Source organism: Phyllostomus discolor, chromosome 6, assembly GCF_004126475.2.
Source record: "Phyllostomus discolor isolate MPI-MPIP mPhyDis1 chromosome 6, mPhyDis1.pri.v3, whole genome shotgun sequence".
Taxonomy (NCBI): Eukaryota; Metazoa; Chordata; class Mammalia; order Chiroptera; family Phyllostomidae; genus Phyllostomus; species Phyllostomus discolor.
The window spans coordinates 128685243-128708233 of record NC_040908.2 but is presented as its reverse complement, the minus strand read 5'-3'; the positions used below and the strand labels follow the sequence as shown (position 1 = coordinate 128708233).

General features: G+C 42.9%; 1 protein-coding gene across 2 annotated transcripts in view; it reads left to right on the top strand.

The window, feature by feature from the left end:
- Nucleotides 1-22991, top strand: part of SBF2 (SET binding factor 2) — a 432668-nt gene that overhangs the window by 400469 nt on the left and 9208 nt on the right. For both annotated transcript variants that reach the window (XM_028514405.2, XM_036029007.1), the window contains 5 exons: nucleotides 759-935; nucleotides 3256-3357; nucleotides 4067-4252; nucleotides 19564-19690; nucleotides 21935-22062. In XM_028514405.2, the coding sequence (XP_028370206.1) occupies nucleotides 759-935; nucleotides 3256-3357; nucleotides 4067-4252; nucleotides 19564-19690; nucleotides 21935-22062 (720 nt within the window). The remainder of the gene's footprint in view (nucleotides 1-758; nucleotides 936-3255; nucleotides 3358-4066; nucleotides 4253-19563; nucleotides 19691-21934; nucleotides 22063-22991) is intronic.

Genomic DNA, 22991 nt, shown 5'->3' with positions numbered 1-22991 from the left:
CCCCGGTGAAAATGAGTTTGACACCCCTGGTTAGCATTATTTAATTAAAAATGCAACCTCACATAGAATAAATTCCATATGGATTAAAGATATAAATGATAAAGAATATTCAAATAAATACAGGTTAACACATCATACTGAATGAAAATATATTGTCCCAAAACCAGAAATCAACAAAGCCTTTCATGTGTTATTGTATATAATTTTTTATTTTTATTTCCTTCTCAATGTTTATCTCTATTTTTTTAATTTTTACAATGACTGTTGTACTTGCTTAATAAGAAACATATATATATATATATATATATATATGTCGTTCACAAACTTTAATATGTAGAGTTCTAGAACCTGAATATATTACCTTTTAGTTATAGTGTGCATCTTGGGGAGACTTAGTGTACAGTTTTGTATTTATCACATGGTCGATGTATCACTGGCTCCTCTTTAGACTTCAGGTTCATGGCTTTATAATTGGCTTATGTTTGGTGTTACAAGCTCCCATCAGGTTCCAGCCTTCCAGGAGTCTCTTCAAGTTCTCAGAGTGATGGCAAGCCACGTCAAACCACTGGTCCTTGCTGAATGGCTCTTTCCAGCGGTACAGACACATGAGCCACACAAGATTGACTTTCTTGACCCATTGCAGCCTCTGCAGCCGCTTGGCCTCAATGAACGTCTACCATTTAAGCATTGCCCTGTTGAAATCATTGCTCTTTACCTGTAGTACTTCTCTGCCTAATTCTCTGCGTCTTTATCCACAGAACTTTAAATTAGAATTTGCTTTAAATTGTGAGTTTGTTCCTGTTGAGTTTCATGACATCCGACAAGTGAAAGCCAGTTTTAAAAAGCTGATGAGAGCCTGTGTCCCAAGCACCATCCCTACTGACTCAGAGGTGACCTTCCTGAAAGCCCTGGGAGACTCGGAGTGGTTTCCACAGGTACCGTCTGGGGCAACTTGTCTTAGAACTCAAGGACATGCTGCAGAACTGGTATTTGAGAAAAGTACTGTGTTCCCCCACTACCTGACGTTCTCCCTTTACTGGGTGCCCTCTGATGAAAACCTTTTCGTTCCAGGAACCCATGTGATACAGGAGGTGAAGAGGTAGACTTCTTCATCCCTGGATTTTGTCTCTCCCTCTGATTGAACACTTATCTCCATAGGAAGCTAAGGAGGAGAGCATTATTTTTAGATGGAAACTTTTTGATGTATAATAAATCACATCACATGTGATTTAATCACATGTACAGTAAAATGACAGCAAACACACAATTATTAACAACCACACCTACAACAAAAGCAAAAACAAACTAAGCAAACAACTAGAACAGGAACAGAACCACAGAAATGGAGATCACCTGGAGGGTTAGCACCAGTGGAGTGGGAGGAGGAGAGAGGGGGAAAAGGTACAGAGAGTAAGTAGCATAGATGGTAGGTAGAAAATAGATGTGGGAGGGTAAGAATAGTATGGGAAATGTAGAAGCCAAAGAACTTATGACACGTGGACATGAACTAAAGGGGGAAATGTGGGTGGGAGAGGGTGTGCAGGGTGGAGGGGATTGAAGGGGGGAAATGGGACAACTGTAAAAGCATAATCAATAAAATATATTTTTTAAAGAGAACAAAAAAATGAAAAATAAAATAAATATAATCAAGATATATTTATAGGGCTCTGTTGTCAACAGAATAAGGGTCCAGAACAGAATGTGACTTCTCGATGACTTCAAGAGCCTTTTCTCTTACTTCCTTACCTTGCATTTGTCTCTGTCTGTTGCATGCCTCTAGATTTTAGATTAACCCCACAACAGCCTCCAAACGCACAGCAGATGCCTTGAGGCCTGCCTAAGGTTTAGGAAAAACCAGGTATCCTTCCTTCAGCTGAGTCAAGCTTGGGATGTTTTAATTCAACTCTTACTGAGAAATTCGGGAGAAGGCGGTGTGCCAGCACACACAACCCACATTTCTTCCAAATCGCATAGTGAATTTATGACACGTGTGTTTTGGACACCGACACAGCCATTTGCCCAAGAGCTTCTCTGCAGTGTAGCCTTCAGCCTTGTCTTTGGGCCCCTGACGCTGTGGCCCACCTTCCTTCTTCCTGCACGAGTTCCCAGCCCCTCCACCCCTGACCCCGTCTGCCTCCAAGCCTCCTGCCTCCCTTGAGGAGGGAAGAGAGTCGTTTCCCACAGTGTATTGGACTGTTCGGGACCCTTTGAGTGCCCATGCAAGGAGCTGATCAATGCTCCCTTCTGCCCCTCAGCTATGACTCCCAGCCCCAAACTGTCCCCAGCGCCCAGACTATCTGCGTTTCTGGTCCTTCTCTGTTCTCCGTACCCCGGAGCAGGTCCATACCAGAAGTCAGTGGGGGGAAACCAGTAGGAAACATTGCCCTGCCTGAGATATTGGAGTTTTAGGAGTTAACTCAGAGCAAAGGCTGAGTGCAGGAGAGCTCAGGCCTGGCAGTGGCTGCCTTACGGGAACAGTGAGTGAGGAGCCTCCCACTGCCGGAGCAGACGCGTGTTTAAACAGCCTCTCTCTGTTTAAAACATGGGGGTTTCCATTTCAGTTCAGGGTTAGATTCATTCTACGAACTGTACCAAGTGATGCTTAAAATATTTTTTTAAACTAGAATTGGTGCACGTTTGGTTTTGAAATCTATAAGCTCTGCTCATACCCTAATTGTTTAATAGGAACTGTGAGTCATGTGGCTTGGCTTTAAAAACTGAGCACATATAGAAGTTTTCTTCCCATTTAATATGCAGTATAGACAAGAGTGTCTTTTTTTAAAGGTATAACTCATTTACCATAAAATTTGGCCTTTTAAACTGTACAATTCAGTGCTCTTAGTGCATTCACTAAGCTATGCAACCACCCCCACTATCTAGTTCCAGAAAAATTAAGAGTATCTGAAACAGAACTTACAAAGTCAAGTTTTAAGTCCAATGACTGTTGAGAGGGCCGCTTAAAATCTGTCTTTTCCACTCTGTGGAATTACACTTTGGGGGAAGTGATTTAAGCTCAATTTATTTCATTAAGTATCCCTTGGACACATTGTTTCTAAGTGTGTCTACTTTTAAAATGTGTCATAGTTTAATCTTGATTTTGACAAAGAATTTTAAGTATTTAAAACAAAACATGTGTGTCTCTTTTGTTCAGATACTTTACCCTAACGTGCTTGCTCGTCTCTGAGTTTGAGAGCGAGGCTCTCTGCTCTCCGAGCAGAAAGCACTTGGTCTCACTGTGGCCCTCTCCCGCCTCAGCTCCACAGGACGATGCAGCTGGCTGCGGTCGTCTCGGAAGTGCTTGAACATGGCTCCTCTGTTTTGGTCTGTTTGGAAGAAGGTTGGGACATCACAGCACAAGTAAACTATTACCCATATTTTTATATATTTAGTTTTATATTTCTGTGAATTTGCATTTCAGTTCACTTGGTTTTGAATTCTGCAGATGAATCTTTTGCGTAATAACTAATGTGTATGGACAAAAAGAGTCCTGTGTTAAACATCACTGGGTGTCCATCAGAAAGCTCCGCTGTGAGCTTCCAGGCCCTAGGTAGCCTGGAGCTCCAGCTCAGCTTCAGGTGCCCACACCACACATGCACCGTGCGGGCACACGGACAGAGCTCTGGACCAGCAGTGTGGCACATGGACCATCCTGCCCGGGTTTTGTCGGCCCTTTCCCTGATTCTCTGTAAGCCCCTCCTTTCCTCACTCTAGAGTGAAAAGGAAAGGTATGGATGTAAATTATAGTAAGACATTAATCTACACCTGCCAAAAAGTAGCTGTAGGTTTGAATGAACCTCTGGGCTCATTAATTAACCTGGGAGAAAGCCACAGCCAGCCTTCTGCATTCTCTGAAAGAAAACATAGCCAAAATGAATTTGACTTTTAAATTTCACTGCAACGTTTACAGAGGTAATTTGATCAGCTGTCCTGGAGTATTAGCGAACAAATTTGCTGCACAGATTTTGCTTGTGAGTTGTCTGTCATCAAAAGGAAGTGTTTTGTCTTGGCAACAGGATTTTTTTTCAGGACCAAAAGTAATGAAGAATCCATCCTGCTTGTACCCTAGGTGACATCGCTGGTTCAGTTACTCGGTGATCCCTTTTATAGGACGCTTGAAGGCTTCCGGATGTTGGTTGAAAAAGAGTGGCTCTCTTTCGGCCATAAGTTCAGTCAGCGGAGCAGCTTGACCCTCAACTCTCAGGGGAGCGGCTTCACCCCGGTCTTCCTGCAGTTCTTAGACTGTGTCCATCAGGTGAGTAGAGTGTGCCTCAGTTGGCTCGGTAAGAAGGAATGAAAAGAACTAGCGTTTACTGAGCGTTGCCGCACTGTGCCAGCTCCCGTCATGCCTTCGCTGACGGATGCAGCCCTGAGAGTTACTGAAATATCAGCAGTGGATTCCTGGGAAGGGAGAAGACACGTGACCAGATGGTTTCTGAAACTAGGGCAGCTGAGCTGGCTGCTGGGCTGGCCCTCCCAGCGAAGGGGCCAGGACTCTCAGTTACCACCTCCCAAGGACAGGAGCAGACTTGGGCTTGTTCTCCAGGAAGGTTTGACCTACAGCAGAGCAGCAAAAATCTCTAGGGAACGGCAGGGCCTGAAATCCAGCATGGGGTCTTCCTGGTGTGGGAAGCCTCTGGCGTGTGCCTGGGAATGCAAGACGTAGAGCCAGGGCCCAGCCAGGCAAGCCTGTGCTTTTAAACTCCACCTCAAATGCTATCAGCAGGTCCTCTAAGAACGTCATTTTGTTATAACCTTGGCAAGAAAAAAAATTAATCCCTGAGCAGGGCTACTGTCTGTGTGGGTTTTCTCCAGAGACTCCAGTTTCCTCCCACATCCCCAAGATTGCACGTCAAGTGAACTGGCACCCTTCCATTGCCCGAGCCTGAGCAAGCACGGGCGTCCGTGGCCCTGTGGTGGAAGGGTGGCCTGTCCTTGGTGGGTGCCTGCCTCGCACCCTGAACTGCTGGGCTAGGCTGTGGCCACCCTCGGCCCTAAACTGGAAAAAGTAGTTTGGAAAAGAATTTCCCTCTCATGTTTCTTAATCATTCTTAAATAAATGGATAGCTCACATTTATTTTAGTGTTTAGTATTGGAAGTGTTTTGGATTTTTATTTAGAAGTTTGGAAATATTTATGTGACCAGAAATATGCCTTAGAAACTTAACTCTTGTTTATACCAATCAGCCTATGGAAAAACTGGTTTTGTTTTATGTCATTTCATTTAAAGTCATAGTTTCCAAGAACCTATTGACAATGTTAAGTGAGGACTTAACTGTATTTTTTTTCTGTTTGAATATTAGCCTTCTGTTTTTCATACTTCGTTTGGCAAATAGATGAGGAAGAAGTTTGGAGACCATTGTCTCTGAAACAGAAAGCTTAACTGAGCCCAAAGGAGAGGAGCAAGCATCTTTATATCACTTCTAAATAGGCGAAGGCATATGAGTTCTGTGTGAAAGCACTTCTTATGATGTTGCTAATCGTCTCGTTGCGCATACGAAATGTGCTAGACTGTTGTTTCCTGCCTCCCTACCTATGTCCCTCACTATCAACCATCACTACTAATATTCACTGACTCTCACTGTGGGCCAGGCACTGTGCCCGGCGCTGTGTTTTATTTCATGGTTCTTTCCAAGTAACCTTTGAACCTTCTCCTGACCCCCTTGTTTGTGTCCCTAATGAACCATGCACACAGACTTTTTTGGTAACATCCATAACACTAGAATATATTTGTTCGTGTATGTTTATTGCCTTCTTCTTGACTGAGAATTCTTGGGAACACGGGCTATGTCATATTAGTCTTCATATTTCTAGTATCTCACACAATTATAATTTCAGTCTCTGGCATGTAGTAGACACTCAGAAAATGTGTATAATGAATGAATAACTCAAAATTGGAAAGAGCACCTTGTTTAGGCTCAGATATGGTACTAGTCTCTTTTACAAAAATCTTTAGGGCGAACAAAAACTTTCAGTGTCTCTACATTTCTTAAAGAATTATTCTTCTTTATGCTCAATTTAATATAATGTCAAACTTTCTCTTTAAAGGTTCTTAAGCCTGCCCCCTGAGGGCCTGTGTTCCGCTCCCATAAGTGCGCACACCAGTTGTTACCCCACATTGTACATTATTGCTGTTTACTCAGCTGAGCACAGATGAAGCAGTTGTCTTTCTTTCGGTGTCCATGGTATATAAAAATGCATATCTTTGTTTTTTAAAGATTGTCTTTATTTACTTTTAGAGAGGGGAGAGCAGGGAAAAAGAGAGAGAGAAACATCGATATGGGACAGAAACATCGATCAGTTGCCTCTCACTCGTGCCCGGATGGGGACTGAACCCACAACCCAGGCATGTGCTGTGACCGAGAATCAAACCCACAGGCTTTTGCTTGGTGGGATGATGCTCCAACCAACTGAGCCCCACCAGTCAGAGCAAAAATGCATATCTTTAAATATTAAAACCACAGCCCTCATGATGTGGTGTCCACACTTAATGGACACGTAGGAACAGAGACTACTAAATGAAGGAACATCAGAGTTCCATCTCCCACCCGAATCTCGCCCTGAGGCATAAATGTATTGAGAGAAATAGTAGGTGGAATCTCCCGTGTAGACTTTCTTAGTAAGAATTAAACTGAACCCATGTCAACATTTTTTTAAATAGTATTAAAATGAGAATAGGCTATTTGTGTGACAAACATTTTTATTGAGTTTTTTAAGATAGAATCCACATAAAGTGTCCATAATTTCAGTTTTATATATTATCTGAAAATTAACTTAAGAATTTTTAAAATTTCTACTGAAATAAAAGTTTGTGACTGTTCCTTTTATATATATTATGTTGAAGTAACATCTTCAGATTTCACAAGGTAAAATAGAATTTTAATTGAGTAAGTTTGACTACTGCCTCCACGAATGAGGGATTAAGACTCTAAAGTCAGCCGCCCCCACAGAAAACCCTGGATGTGGGGAAAGGATACTTTTCAACATCCTTTGAAATAACTATCTTTATGAAAAGTATGAACTTTGACCCTGACGTCATTCACAAAAATTTATTTGAAATAGACCATAGACTTTTAAATGGCTAAAGGAAATTTTTCAGACAGAAAAAAATGATAAAAGAAGGGATTTGGGGAGATCAGAAGGGGAAAGAGAACAGTAGAAAGTAAAATATGGGTCAGTACAGTAGACTTTTCTTCTCTTGAGTTTTCTGAATTCTGTTTGATGTTTGAAGCAAAAAATTATAGCGCTGTCTGATGTAGTTCTCAATATATGTGGAAGATCTAGTTAAGACAGTTGTATTTTGAATGGGGAAACATAAAGGGAAGTGAGGTTTCTGTGCTTCACTGAAACTGGTAAAATGCAATGAGGTGTGATAAGATATAAAATTTAATACCTGGAAACCACTAAGAAAGCTATATAAAATTGGGGTACTGGAAATATTGAGGGGAGGACCGTGTAAAGTATATGACTGTGTAACCACTAAGCTGTACACTTGAAACCTACAGATAAGTCAAAATGGAATTTTAAGAAGTATATTCAGGTAATCCACAGAGGACAGAAAAAGAAAGGTTTTAGAATGATGATGTGTTATAACCAGGTTAAAAGTAATAAAAATACTTTAAAAATCTAAAAAACAACAGAAGACAAAGAAAAAATAGTGGAAACTGAAGACAAAAAAGTAAAATAACAGACTTAAGCCCTAATGTAGCAATAATTAACGTTAAATGGAAATGGTCTAAGTATATTATGACCTGACTATATGCTATTTACAAGAAACTCACCTCAAATATACAAATACTATTTACAGAAGTTTTGTTTGTAATAGCCAAAACCTGGAGGCAGGGAGGGGGCAGAACGCCCTGCAGTGGGTGGCTGGCTAACCAACCGGCCCCGCACCAGGGGGTGCTAGTCCGCGGTGAGACGGGGATGCGCTGCCGACACGTGCAGCCACCTGAGTGGGTCTCAGGAGCACTGTGCTGAGGGAATAAAAGCCATCTCAAATGATCACACACTATATGATTCCATTTATATTTAACATTCTCCGAGTGACAAGAATACAGAGCTGGAGCATAGATTTATTGGTTTCCAGGGGTTAGAAATAATGGGGGAAGGGAATGAGTATGGCCATAAAGGGGTAGCATGCCTCTCAGCCGGTGAACAGACAAACAAATTCAGGTGTATTCATGCAATGAATTTGGCAAGCAAAAGGAATGAAATAGCAATATACACAAAAATATGGATGGATCTAAAATCATTGTGGTCATGAAAAAAGCCAGGTAATAAAGGCTACACACTGTATGATTTCTTGTTTATGAAATTCTGCAAAAGGCAAAACCACAGAAAACAGGTAACATATCAGTGGTTGCTTGGGACCAGTGGCCAGGGGAGGGGACCGACCACAGAGGGGCATGAACAAGCTTTTTAGAGAGAGAAGGCTGTTCTGTGTCCTGTGGTGGTGGTTCCCTCACTGTACACCGTGACCAAAACTAACCAACCAGTATACTTAAAATAGGGAAGTTTGTTACATGTAAATCACACTTTAATGAACTTGAAAAGTGTTTTTAATCAGTAAGTCCAACATGTCAGTAAACTGGAGTTCCAGGAAAACAAAACAGCAGCTATTTAGTTTCTCCAGAGAAAATCTTGTCAGTCTGGTGCCCAGAAAATACTTAGAAGCCTGGCTGCCTGCTTTCCGGAAGCAGTGCAGGAAAAGGGTCCAGGGAAATCCCAATTAAGTGTACAGATTTTTACTTTTTCCATGCTTTTCTTAGTCTCGAGCCTCATCATTAACCCAGCTGTGTCTGGTGTTCCCAAGTCCAGAGCTTAGCAAGTATGATTTTTCCAAAGAACAATCTCTTGCTTCCAAGGAGGTAATCACACGAGGTGTCCCCACTGCCTCTGCAGACATACAGCCAGTGCCTGTGGTTAGCTCTCGTTTCACCCCCACACAGTCTGCTCAGCAACCGGGCCTCAGCGCCTGGGCCTCTGCGCCCCGGGCCTTTCCGGGCCTGGCTTGCAGGCACACTCCCACCTGCTCAGAAGATTTCAGCCCACGGGGGCATCCCAGTGCAGCTTCTCATTTTCTGTCACTTAACTGCTGTTCTCCTTCTGTTGTCCATCTTTCAAAAATTTACTGCCTTTCCTTGTCCTGCCTCTGTCTCCCTTCCCATCTTCCCTACCTCCTTTGGGGCTTTTTATGTTTTAAAAATTGCTCTCTTTGAATTAAGGGAGAGTTGTAGGGGACTGTTTGTATGGCTGAATTTGGCTTAAGTGAAGCTCATGATTAAATGTGTTAAATGTCCATGTTCAACTTGCAGAATTCTGTATATTTAAACATAGCAAAAGAATCCACTCACAGTCAATAAGAGATGGGATTATCCTGTAAGACACACTGTCCTCACAGATGGGAACATCATTGGGTCCCAGGGGTAATAACGATTGCTTGGACTGTAATGCTTGTGTTTTATTGTTGGGGGTGCAGTAAGGTGGGTGGCAGCAATCTACAATTGAAAAGTCACCTGTGATCTGTGAGTACCTCTAAAGGGCGTGAACAGAGCATTTTAACATAAACTAGGGTGAAGTACTAAATTATATTCCTGTTATCTTTAGACTATATTGCAATAGATGCTAAAACTGTATCATGGTAGGTTATATAAAATTACTTGGGGGTATATGTTTAATTTCTGGTAACTTTTTATTTTATATAAGGACTTAAAATTCAAGTGTTCTATATAAACCAGTTCTGGAATTGAGAACAGGTGGACTTTGAATGAAAGCTCAATTATTTTTAAGTGAGCGCTTCACAAACTGTAGAAAATAATATTGTTCAGGGTCGAAAGGCCCTTTTAGTATGACTTCAAATCTGGCTGTACCCCACTAAAAATTTCTTAATTAAAATACAGATTTTTAGAAATTCGTCCAAACCCTGCTTTGTCCGAACACCTCCCACATAATAACCTGAGTGCAGACAAGTCACGGCAAAGCAAGTGCATGACCGTGATTGCGGTATTTCAAGGACATGTGGCCGGTCAGCTTTGGTGAAGCAAATTATTTTGTGCTGAAAAGGGATTGTTTATTCGCTCAGAACATGAGAGTATAGAAGACTATGGTTAACAAATAGTGCTTCTGACTCCTGCTGACTTAATTATAAGGTGGTGTTTCATCATCCCCTTCACACCGGTTTGAGGTAGAAAATGCCCTTGTTGAATGCCTTGCAAGTGAATACTAGTGCTCTACATGACTGGCTCTTCCCAGACAATTGAAGTGAGTGCTGTCCTCAGTCTCTCGGTGGCGCAAAGCAGAGCCAGGCCCAACAGTGCTTTAAAAATGAGTGCAAAATTACACAGCAGCAAGCGAAACTTTCCCAGGTGGAATGTGTTCACCACTCATTAACCACTTCTAACACGCTGAATGCCAAAAGGCAGTCGTGGAAGTGTGCCCGGGCCTGTCCATTAGTACCAGTGGGAGTTACAAAGAAAACAGATGAAGCACTGATCTTGAATTAGAACTGCCTCATCATATAAAAAGCCATTGTTTACGCCAGTATATCCAGGTGTCAGATGAATTATAAATGCTGGATCACTGTTTCATAATAGCAACATCTGGCAGATTTTTTCTGTTAACTTCTGAAAGAAGTTGGCTTAGCTTGAGTGATATCATTACAGGCTGCTTCCTTTTCTTAAAATAGTTGAACCAAATTCAAAAGGAAAATACATCCAAAGTATAAAAATGAAATTTTTGCGTAAAACTTCTTTTAAAAATGTAATACCAAGAGGGAAGATGTGTATAATATGAGTGAAAACATGAAGTATAAGAAGGCAGCTTTTTTATTTCAGCATTGGAATAAATCTTTGAGGAAATCTTAGAACTTTCTTATTATTTCCCACCTTGAGAAAAACAAAGAACAGTTATAACTTTGCCTTTGGAGTTTACTTAGATCATAAACTGACTCGCTCTGGCTTTGTAGAAAGGTCCCTCACAGTCACTGCACACTAGTGCAGTGCTAGGTGCCATTTCAGAGACAGAGCTAGTTCACCTTCTGAAGATGGACACTTTCCTCATGAGCACATGTGTGAGGGGCCAAGCTGCCCTCACCCGGGTTTCTCTAAAACTTATCCATTAATGTTGGCAAACCAGCTGCAGCCAATGGGTCCGTGGTATACTCCGGAGTTTGGTGCCTGTCTGCTTCCCGCTCAACTGAAAACTGGTAAAATGGACATAATCCAAGTTGTTGTAACAAAGAAATTTTGCATTAAAGCTTTTACTACATGAGCCTTAAAGTAAATCAGAGTTTGTACATCAGTCTCATTTACTGATTTTTTTTTTAAGATTTTATTTATTTATTTTTTAGAGAGGGAAGGGAGGGAGAGAAAGAGAGAGAGAAACATCAATGTGCGGTTGCTGGGGGCTGTGGCCTGCAACCCAGGCATGTGCCCTGACCGGGAATCAAACCTGCGACACTTTGCGACACTCTGTGCTTCAGTTTAAACACACACACAGAGTCCAGCAGAAATAACACCTGAGTGTTATTGAGTGTGGTTGGTAGGGTAGTAATATGGCTGTAGCAATTTATAGTTTTAACGTGAACAGTTCACCTAAAATGTCATATGGTGTGTTTGAATGTGATATTATGTTACAGAATTACATGCTTATGATTTCGTAATAAAAGATTTTATACCAAAAAAGGAGCGTTACTTGTGCCAGACCCTGTATATGTGGAGGATTGAAAGTCTTATATAAAGTTATTAGCACAGTACAAGGTACACAATTAATATTTGTTAAAACTTAATCTGTGAAATAACAAGTAATATTAACTACGTATTTTCTAGGGTGTGTCTAGAATGTTGATACCATTCTGTATAGGATCTCTCGAAGCTTAATATTTGTAATTCCTGAAAGCAAATCCTATTTTAACTTACTATATTTTATTCCCAAAATGTTGATCTTTCCTGGGATTTGAGTTATAGCTTATTTTTATGGGTCTTTAAATTTTATAAAGTTACTTAATGGCATATGGGCAAAAAATAAGACTATAAATTCATGTTTCTCCAAATTCCATTTCAGATTCTCTTATAAATAAGTGAAATTGGCAGATTTCACTCCATAATAGAAAACAAAACTAAAATGCCTCACATAGCTTCGTCTTTTAAATCTGTTTATTTTTTTATCTTCATCAAAATACATACAAAATTATTCTGAACAACAGAATTCAGATGATGCCTAAGAGAGGCCCTAAAACTATTTATCAACATATTTTGAGAAATGCTTACAAAGAATTAGTTTATTGGCTGAGATCCCTGTCAGTCCCAATTCCACATAATACAGTAAGGCTAAATTTATTTGAAGCAGACTAGCTTTTGGCCCCAGAAGTCTTGTGGCCATCCATAAAGAAAACTAACTAAACCTGCCCTGGCTAGTGTGGCTGAGTGGTTGAGTGCCGGCCTGCAAAGGGTAGTTGGTTCAATGCCCAGTCAGGGCACACACCTGGGTTGCAGACAGGGTCCCCAGTAGGGGACATGCAAGAGGCAACCACACATTGGTGTTTCTCTCCCTTTCTTTCTCCCTGTCTTCCTCTCTCAATAAATAAATAAATAAATCTAAACCAAAAGTTGTTCTTTGAAAAGGTCAATAAAATTGATAAACCTGTAGCCAAACTCATCAAAGAAGGAATACACAAATTATCAATGTGAAAAATAAGAAAATGACATCACTACAGGTTCTACAAGTATTAAAATGACAATAAGGGAATATTATGAGCAATTCTGTGCCCAAAGAATCAGCAATTAGGCGAAATGCACACATTCCTTGGAAAACATAAGCTACCTCACTCACTCAAGAAAAAAAAATACATAACTTGAATAAGCCTGCATATATTAAGGAAATTTAAATTGTAGTGAAAACATTTTCATGCTGAGAACTCCAAGTCCAAGTGGCCTCACTGGTAAATTCTAGCAAGTTTTCAAAGAAGAAATAATAGCAATTCTACAGAAAACTGAAGCAAAGGAATACCACCCAACTCAGTCTGTGAGACTGGCACTCCCCTGCCCCAGCAAAGACAGTGCAAGAAAGCTATGCACCAGTATTCCGGATGACCATAAATTCAAATTTTCTAAACAAAAATTTAGCAAATCAGATTCATATAAATCTAAATATATTTTAAAATAATATACCATGGTCAAGCGGGGCTTATCCCAGGGATGCCTGATTGTTTTTACATTTGAAATCTATCAGCATAATTCTCCATATTAAGAAATTAAAAAATAAAAACCATATAGTCATCTCAACAAATGCAGAAAAACATCTGACAAAATACAACATTCATTCCCTGTAAAAATTCTCAGGATACCAGGAATAGAAGGGAACTCCCTCAAACTATAGCATTAGCTACGTGCTAGCTGTAGTTTCTGGTTTAGAAACCCTGCAGCTAACACCATATTAACAGTGAAAGACCGAGTGCCCTGCCCCAAAGGTCGGGAACAGAACTCGATGTCTGCTTCACCATTTCTACCCAGTATCGTGCTAATAATGGTCCTAGCTATGCAGGAAAGCAAGAAAATAATAATAATAGGGACAGCCTCATTAGGAGGAAGTAAAACTACCTTATTCACAAGCAATATGATTATGTATGGAATCTATAAAAATCAACTATTGGAATACTTGAATTTTTTAATCATTACCATTTATAATAATATCAAAAAACATGCAAGAAATTTAAAAAATATATGAAAGACCTGGACACTGAAAACCACAAAGTATTACTGAGAGAAATTAAAGCCTTAAATGAATCAGGAGATACCTCTTGTTGACGGGTCAGGAAACTTAATATTGTTGAAATGTCACTCTCCCCAGATTGACCTGAATATTAATATAATCAATCAAATGCCTAGGAGACTATTTTTGTGGAAATTGGCAAGCTAATTCTAAAATTCACATGACAATTCAAAGGATCTATCAATAGAATATCTGAAACAACTTTGAAAAAGAACAAAATTGGAGGACTGGTACTATCTGATTTCAAGACTTTCTAGAAAGCTATAGTAATCAAGACCACGTGATGATAGTTGGTATAAAGTTGGACAAATAAACCAATGAAGCAGAAAAGAGTCCAGAAATCCCACACAGGTATGATATACAGAAAATTGGTTTCTGATAAAGATGCAAAAAGCATTCAGTAGGAAAAGAATAGTCTTTTAACAGATGATGCCAGACAACTGGATTTCCAGGTACAAAAAATATTAACCCATTTCTATCCCCAATATAAAAATTAATTCAAAAGGGAACACAGGCCTGAATGTAAGACCTAATACTATGAAACTTTTAGAAGAAAACAGGAAGAAATCTCAGTGACCTTGGGTTAGGTAAGGATATCTTAGACTCAGCACCAAAGCATGATCCACAGAAGGACAAATGGATAAATTAGACTTTTTCAAAATTAAAAAGTTCTGCAAAAATTACTGTTAAGGAAATGGAAAGAAAAATCACAGTGGAAGAAAATATTTGCAAGTGCTGTGCCTGCTAAAAGACTTGTATCCAGAATATGTAAAGAATTCTCAAAACTTAAGAAAACGACCAACCTTGTCTCCTCATGGGCAGAACACCTGCACTTCACCAAAGATACACAGCTGCGCATGTGAAAAGGTACTCAACATCATTTGTCATCACAAAATGCAAATTAAAATCACAGTCAGATGTCACTACGTACCTGTTTTAGTGGCTAATATTTTTTAAACTGACTACCTCAGATGTTGACAAGGATGTGGAGAAACTGGACCTAACACAGCTGGTGGGAATGTAAAATTGTACAACCATTTGGGAAAACAGTGTGGCTGTTTCTTGAAAAGTTCACCATGCCTACCTACCACATGGCTCAGCATTTCATTTCTAGGCAGTTATGCAGGAGAAGTGAAAGCTCAGGCCCTGCAAAGACTTGTCCATCACTGTTCACAGCAGCCAGATATGTAATAACCAAAAATCTAGAAGCAGCTCGTTGTCCACATGAGAGTGAATAAATTGTGATATGGCAATACAATGGAATACTACATGCCTGTGAAAAGGAATGAACATGAGTGCATGTCAAATAATTGTGCTTACTGGGAAAAGACAGACGAAAGGAGTACATACTTTTGGTTCCATTTATGTAAAGTAAATGCAAATTAACCTGCAGTGACAAAAAGCAAATCGGCGGTTGCTCCAGGAGGAAGATGCAGGAGAAGGCAGAAAGGGCGCAAGGAAACTTTTAGGAGCTACAGACAGCATGGTCATTATCCTGATTGTGGTGAGGGTTTCACAGGTGTACAGATACATCAAAACTTACCAAACTGTGCACTTTAAATATGTGCAGTTTGTTGTGTGTCCGAGATGCCTCTTCGGAAGGAGAGGGAAACACGTGGATTGTGCCTGACTGTGGCAGGGTGCCGCAGGAGAGTCTGGGTGTCCCATTTACGAGAAGGAGAAGAACGCAGTGAACTGGACAACCCAAATCCCTGGCATGTGTGACAAAATAAAGAGAGTGTAGTTTTTCTTCCTTACTGGAAATCTAAGCACCATATTTTGTCTTAGGAATGCAGTTAGGTCCTCATTATTGCGGTGGAAAGACATTTCAGAAAACTCTTTGTGTTTCTTAACCTCAGATTCCAAATGTGGTATCTAGGTATTAATCAAGCCAGGATTCAGGTCAATCTGATGATTTTTTTCCATTGAGAAATTTTCACATGCTTGTTGCTTAAATTGTTGCTAACAATTAAAAAGAAAGTTTAATTGTTCAGCATCTTTTCTTCGTCTTCTAATAGACCTGATGATTAGCCCAGTTTGGGGCAGACTGTGTTTCAGCCCCCAGCGTTAGCACCTGTCAGTGTCCTCGTGGTGTGCGCACACGCATGGCAGCACTCCCAAGTTCAGGGCTTGTGAGGAGCCAGCCACTCGGCACAGTGGGCAGGGAAAGCATCTTCCCACTTGTGGAGAGGAGCTTTGCTGCAAGTCCTGGCGTGTGCTCTCCCCAGAGTGCCTGTAAGTTCAGCATAAGGTCAAAGTCACTATCATGTCTGTTCTACTTTACCTCAGAAGTAGGTCTTCAACATTATATTCGTCAGCATATTAAATGTCAGAATAATCAAGGAAAGATACGGATATGTATGAGGCAAGTGGTTTCTGTGGAGAATAGTCTTTGAGAAAAATGTTTGTTTAATAAAAGTATTCAGGAGAGTTTTTAGGATCTGCTGTGAACTGGGTCAGGGGAAACGGCTCAGAACTCTTCTCACCCGGGAAACCGTGAGCCAGGGGCCAGCCTGTGATGCTGAGGTTTGTGTCAAAGGCCACTGGGGCCAAGCTGTTCTGGAGCGTGCCCTGTCTTGGCACACTGCGGGTTTCTCTTCCCTGAGACTCTCAGGTGGTAGGGAATCACGTTCCATCCCCCTGGGTTCATCTCCTCCTGTCCTGCCACCCAGTCTGAATCGCCCCCCATCCTTCATGGGCACACTGGCCTCCTGGACTGATGCTCTTGATTCTGAACCAGGAGCACAGACTGAAGATCTATGCATAGCATTAAAGGACAGGTGGTGACAGGAAAGCACAGGAAACTAGGTGTGAACGAAACTTAGAAAGAAGCCGGGAACACCTGAGGACCAGGTCTAGTGGAGTGCAGACACAGGGCCTCTGTCTTCCGGGTGGGGACAAGTGGCTGGAGGAGCGTTGGGGACTGGAGCATGTGGTTGGTGTTTGAGCCAAAGGCATAGGGGGCTGGAACAGCAAGAAGAGAGCCAGTTTTTAAACTCATGTTTTCCACTATAGAAGTGGGAGAAAGTATTACTGATTGTAATACCCACTTACATGAACCTACTTTTATGCCCAGTTATAATGCTCCAAAATAATAACTGTTGGTCATTAAATATGTATCAGATTGACTTACATTTTATTTGATTATATCTATGACTTCTTCAAGTATGCTTACCCTCTATAATTAGTTGCTCATGTAACATAATCACAGGAAACCTGTGTTGTCTGTTTCTTCCATTTTCACTGATGAGAAGATTCATGCTTACTGCATTTGTTTACAGTTCTGAAAAGCCTGCAGTGTGGCCCGCAGCCGGCGCTTCAGAGCCCTTCACGTCACAGTTGTCCCCTGGAGGCTCTGCTGCCCCCTGCAGCCCGCTGCCGCAGGAGGGGCAGCAGCCGGGTCAGGAAAGCAGCTCCATTGCATAAGAGGCAAACTCTTAAGTCCTCCTGAATTCCATTTGATTTTGTAATTCTTATGAACTAAAGTTTTAGTTCAATTAAAAAGCCAGTGAGAAAGTGTGGGAGAAGGGAAAAAAACTTTTAATCATCACAGAAAACTGGATTTCTGCCCAGGCAGTAAGTCAGTGATGTCCAGACGCGACTGAATCCCCACTGATCTGTGGGGCAGCCCGCAGATGACACACGTGCCTGCTCCCTTTGGCTGGCCAGGTGCGGGGCCACACCGCCGAGGTAAACACGGGGAGGAACACTGGCTTCCAGACGGCCTGCCAGCAGTGTCCACTTAAAACAGCCTTTACGCAAGCACAGTTAGATTGGGACCTATCTCAAGCAAACAGAGTTCTCTGACTAGTCATGAGAGAGTGTTTGCACAACACGGAGGTGAGCTTGCTGGGTGGAGGGGAGAGCACCGCCAGGTCACCAGCCTGCCTTCTGCCAACATCAGGTGGCTCCACGGAGTCTGCGTGCAGCTTGCCTGAAGTGCGCCACAACCCCGAGGGGTCCAGCTCCGCCTTGCTCCCTCCCTCCCGGCATCCCCTTATCTTTACTACTGTGTCCAGGGACCTCACTGCCTGAGTTAGGTGGAATGTGAGGTTAAAAGACATGAGCTCCTCCCCCACCCCTTGGCACTTGAACATACCTTTCTTTATCTCCGCTTCTATCCCTTCGTATTTCCAAGCCTGCTCCCTATTTCTGGGCTCTGGGCCTCGTTCCTGTTTTCCCAGGGCCTTATTCTCTTAGTTGTCAGCTCTCTCCAGACAATTTGTTCTCTCTGTTGGCTCCTCCTGTGTTGCCTTCAGGTGGGCACTCAGTTCTTCTGTCCAGAAAACATCTCTTGCTGCCTCCCTGAACAGCCTTCTCCCCTCACTCCTTTCACTGCCAAACTTACGCAAGTACAGTTTTCATTGTTGTGTTAGATACTATTACACCACAAGTGCCTGGAGAGCAGGACCTTAACACTGATTAACTCGTATTTGTTTATATCTGTCAAGTGCCTAGCACAGCGTAAGGCAGTGAATGGGCACAGACCTTGGAGCCTAACAAGCCAGGGTTCAAATCAGGGCTTGCTAGTTACTGCTGAGTGATGTTGCGTAAACCATCTCACCTTGCTCATCCTCAGCTTCCTCATTTGTAAAGTGAGGATAAAAATGCCTATTTTCAGCAGATTGGAATAGACATTTTTCCAGAGAAGACACACAGATGGCCACTAGGTACATGAAAAGGTGCTCAGCATCACTAATCATAAGGGAAATTCAAATAAAAACCACAATGCGTTATCACCCTACACCTGTTCGGACGGCTGCCCTCAAAATGACGAGAGGTAGCGACTGCTGGTGAGGGCGGAGAGAAAGGAGCCCTTGTCCACTGTTGGTGGGAACGGGGGTCGGTGCGGCCACTGTGGAAACTGGTATGGAGGTTCTCAAAAATTAAAAATAAAACTGCTGTGTGATCCAACAGTCCCACTTCTGGGTGTACAAACATTTGAAGGAATGAAATCACTGTCTCAGAGAGGGATGTTGATACTCCCATGTCCACTGCAGCATTTTCAGTGTAGCCGAGACGGGAAAACAACCTGAGTGTCCGTCTGTGGATGGATGGGTTAGAGATTGCTACATGTGTAAACAGTGAGACCTATTCAGCCACGAGAAAACAAGGAAATGTTTCCATTTATAACAACTTGAGGGCATTGTGCTGAATGAAATGTCACAGAAAGATGGCCACTGTATGATTTCACTTACATGTGGCATCTAAAGGAGCCAAACTCAGAGAAACAGGGGGCAGAATGGCTGTTGCTGGGGGCTGAGAGGAAGGAGGAGATGCTGGTTAAGGGGTGAAAGCTTCCGGTTATAACTAGTTCTGGGGATCTGATGCGCAGCATGGTGACTGTAGTTAACAATGCTGTATTGTATACTTGTAAGTTGCTAAGAGGATAGACTTAAATGTTCTCACCCCAAAAAAAAATTATGTGAGGTGATGGAGGGGCTAACTGTAACCTTACTGTGGTAATCATTTCACAATAGGTAATGTATATTCTGTCCTGCACCTTAAACTTACCATAGTGTTTTCTGTCAGTTATATCTCAATAGAGTTAGAAAAAATAATTCCTGTCTTGCAAAGTTGTTGTGGAGATTAAACAAGATAATGTGTATAAAAACGCCCAGCACGGTGTCTGGCACAGACGAGGTGCAGATGGGCGGGTCCCCTCCGCCCGGCTCTGACAGGGACCCGGTCAGTGGCCCCGTGGCCTCCTGCATGTGTCGGAGCCGCAGCCAGCGGCATGGCACCCAGTTCCAGTTTGCTGTGGTTCTTACTCTTTCCTCTGCCTTGTGTGTTTCAGGTTCACACCCAGTATCCAGCTGAGTTTGAATTCAATCTCTATTACTTAAAGTTCTTGGCTTTCCACTATGTATCTAATCGCTTTAAAACATTTCTCCTGGATTCAGACTACGAAAGATTAGAGCACGGTACGTGTTTGCATGCTCTTATTTTATCTTTTTGGTTAGTTTTATGTGTTTCTGATTAAAAACTCTAATAACGTCACTCCCCTCCAGTGCGGCAAAGGCCATTTTAGTGCTTTACCCCGAACTGCACAAGTGGAGTGGACGCGCACACATGCCCAGATTCAGAGGTTATGTGCTGCTGTGTGAGCTCTCAGGCACTACCAGGGGTCTCCCCGTGGCACCTTTGAAAAGTGAAATCTGCTTCTATTCCCATCTCTTAAAGCGTTACTGCTGTTTGAGGAGACACATTTGACTCTGTTTTCCCACCCCTGGTGCACTCTGGTGAGGAAGGAGCCTGCCGTCGGAGGCAGCGGCAGCAGCAGTGAAGGCCGGGGCTCTGGAGCAGCCAGGCCTGGCTTAAATCCCAGCACCAGCTACTCTGGACAGTTAACTACCTGTCCGAGCTTCTCCCGTTTCCTCATCAGAATGGCCCGCTGAGCCCTGATGACCGTAGTAGGAAATATTTGTAAACTTAGCACACTTGCTGGCACATAGTAAACGCTCAATAAATTTTAGACGTGCCATCATTACTGTAATTTTTAGCAGCAGTAACAGTTGTACAGAGTACATGCTGGAAATCAGTCAGCCCCTGTGAACGCATTCTCTAGGGGGATTTTACATTCTTACTGTTGTTGTGGGGAGACGGCAGGGAGGGCACACACGACTAAGGAGACAAGCAAGTTTTCCAAACTGAGCTCTCTTCATAATATTCCTGTATATTCATAACAAGGACTCTTTTAGTGGCTGAAATTATTTACTGATGTTCTCAACTTAAAATATGGAGTCAGGAAATACTGCTTTTCAGTGCATGCTGTTAAAATTGTCTAATAAGCTATTTCATGGGCCCTGGCTGGTGTAGCTTAGTGGATTGAGTGCTGGCCAGTGAACCAAAGGGTTGCTGGTTCGATTCCCAGTCAGGGCACATGCCTGGGTTGCAGGCCAGGTCCACAGTCGGGGGTGTGGGAAAGGCAACCACACATTGATGTTTCTTTCCCTCTCTCTCCCCCACTTCCCCCTCTCTCCAGAAATAAATGAAATTTAAAAAAAATATTTCATGTTTTTGGTAAGGGAAGACAGCACTGGTCAGCCCATTTCCCATTAGGTTTACACTTCCAGACCTTTGGTGACTCACAGAATTATCATTCCACACATAACAACCAGAAACCTAAATTTCTTAGGCGCCCATGTGTTGGGAAGGCATTAACTAGAGCTGGTTGCACTGGACATTGAAATCACTTGGAGAACTTTTAAAACATTAGTATCTGCAGTCCAGCCTCAAAGATGCTGACCAATGGGTCTGAGGCAAGACCTAGGCATTGGCATTTCTGTAAACCCTCAGTGGTGGCAGCGTGCGACCAAGGCTGAGAACTGCCGCGCCGGGCTCTGCAGTTCAAAGGTCAAGAAGAAAACATGAATTAGTGTCAGGGTCCTCGCATTGCAGGAGTTTGTGCAATCTGGGACTTAAGACATTCTTTTCCGATAAACCAGTAAAACACGTACTCGTTTTTGACCGAGTCATTTCACTGGAAGCAAGACAGCACTGCTGAGAGAGGCGCCCTTCCTGGCCTCCTCAAGAAAAGCCCCCGCCTCGCCCCAGCACCTCCTCCTCTCGATGGAGATGAAGTGGGCTCGCGCGAGGAGCTCATGCGCTGGCGAAAGTGCGAGAGTAGTGTCAGGAAATCCTCGAAGGGCCCCTCCTGAGTCCAACTTCTGTTTTCTAAGTCACCCCACAGTACAAACCACACTCTTCTGTCATCGAAAGTCTCCGTGAACATATAAGCTCTTAAGTTTATATAAACTACTAAGCAAGAAGACACTTTAAACAGTTTCATAATAAACAGCCAGCAACTTGAAAATAAACATAAAGTTCTGTTTTTAACTGAGTTTCATGAAGTCAACTCTAAGTCCTTCCATTTTTCTCTTGAAAAATGTGTAGAATGTCTCCTGGCACGGAGCTCGGGGAGTCTGGACCTAGATGTGGGCTGGGAGAGAGTCACGCTGTCCTGCTAAGTGCCTGGAAACCTTATCGGACGCTTCCCGCCCATCTGGGTTTGTTTCCATACCACCGAAGCGCGGTCCTCCCCCAGCTCCGCAGCCGCTGTTTCCAGAGCCGTAAGGAATATTCCACTTTCCTTCTGCTGCAGGCGTCATGCTTCTAGGCAGACTGTTGATTTATTTGACTTTTGTTGAATTTTTTTGTTTTTGCAGGGACTTTATTTGATGATAAAGGAGACAAGCATGCCAAAAAAGGAATTTGCATTTGGGAGTGCATTGATAGAATGCACAAGAGGACTCCCATTTTCTTTAATTACTTATATTCGCCAGTGGAAATTGAGGTAAAAAGCATTTATGATTCATTTTCTGAGTATTTGGTGTTGACGTTTTCCTTACTTGGAGGGTATGCAGGCTGTTCAGGCTTTTTAGAAACGTCCATGTCGGTTTCGTGCCGACACTATTCAGAAGCCTGACAGACTCTGGGTTTGGGTTCTGATGGAGTGGAGACTGCCCACCTCAGTCTTGGCCACAGAAATTAGGATCTGGCCCCCAAACCTGGAAGGGATAACTTCAAAAATATCAAAGCAAGTCAGTGAAACCTCACAGGTCATCTACACTGAGAAACCTAAAATACTTGAGAAAAGAATCCCCTAGGCTGTCTGCACCGGTGAACCCCGTGGGCAGCGGGGGTGTTTGGAGCCGCCTAGTCCAGGAGGGATGGCGTGCCACCCAGGCACGTCTGCGTGGGAGCAGGCTCTGGGCTGGGGCGGGCGGGCGTGAGGAGCAGAAGCACCTCACTGAGGGGCAAGAAGGCCCCATGCATTAGGGCCCCACCCTGGCCTGTCTCCAGCTGCCCCTTCCTCAGGTGGGGAGGGGTGGTAGAGACCAAGGTACAGACTTGGATGCCCCCCCTTCATCTAAACCACCCTCTGGTGCCTCAGAATTCCTTATCCAAATTCAAGTTCCTCACCAACCCACTTCTCCGAGTCTGTCTCCCAAGCCAGTGTATGTACCCTAGGCCCAAAGGGCAGCCAAGAAGTGGCTTTTTGGCAGAAAGTGGACAGAGTTTAGCTCGTGGACTGGGATATACACACACATAGTAAGTGACCCTCGGAATACAGGGCAGCGCCGGGTGGAAGAGCAGGGGTCCCACCAAGGGCGGGGGGCTGGGACCTGCCCCTTAGTGCCACTCACTTTCCCATGGAGAGAATTCTGAGGAGTCCATTAAGGAGTTGTATTTGTCAAGGGAGGAAGGTAGAACATATGTTAT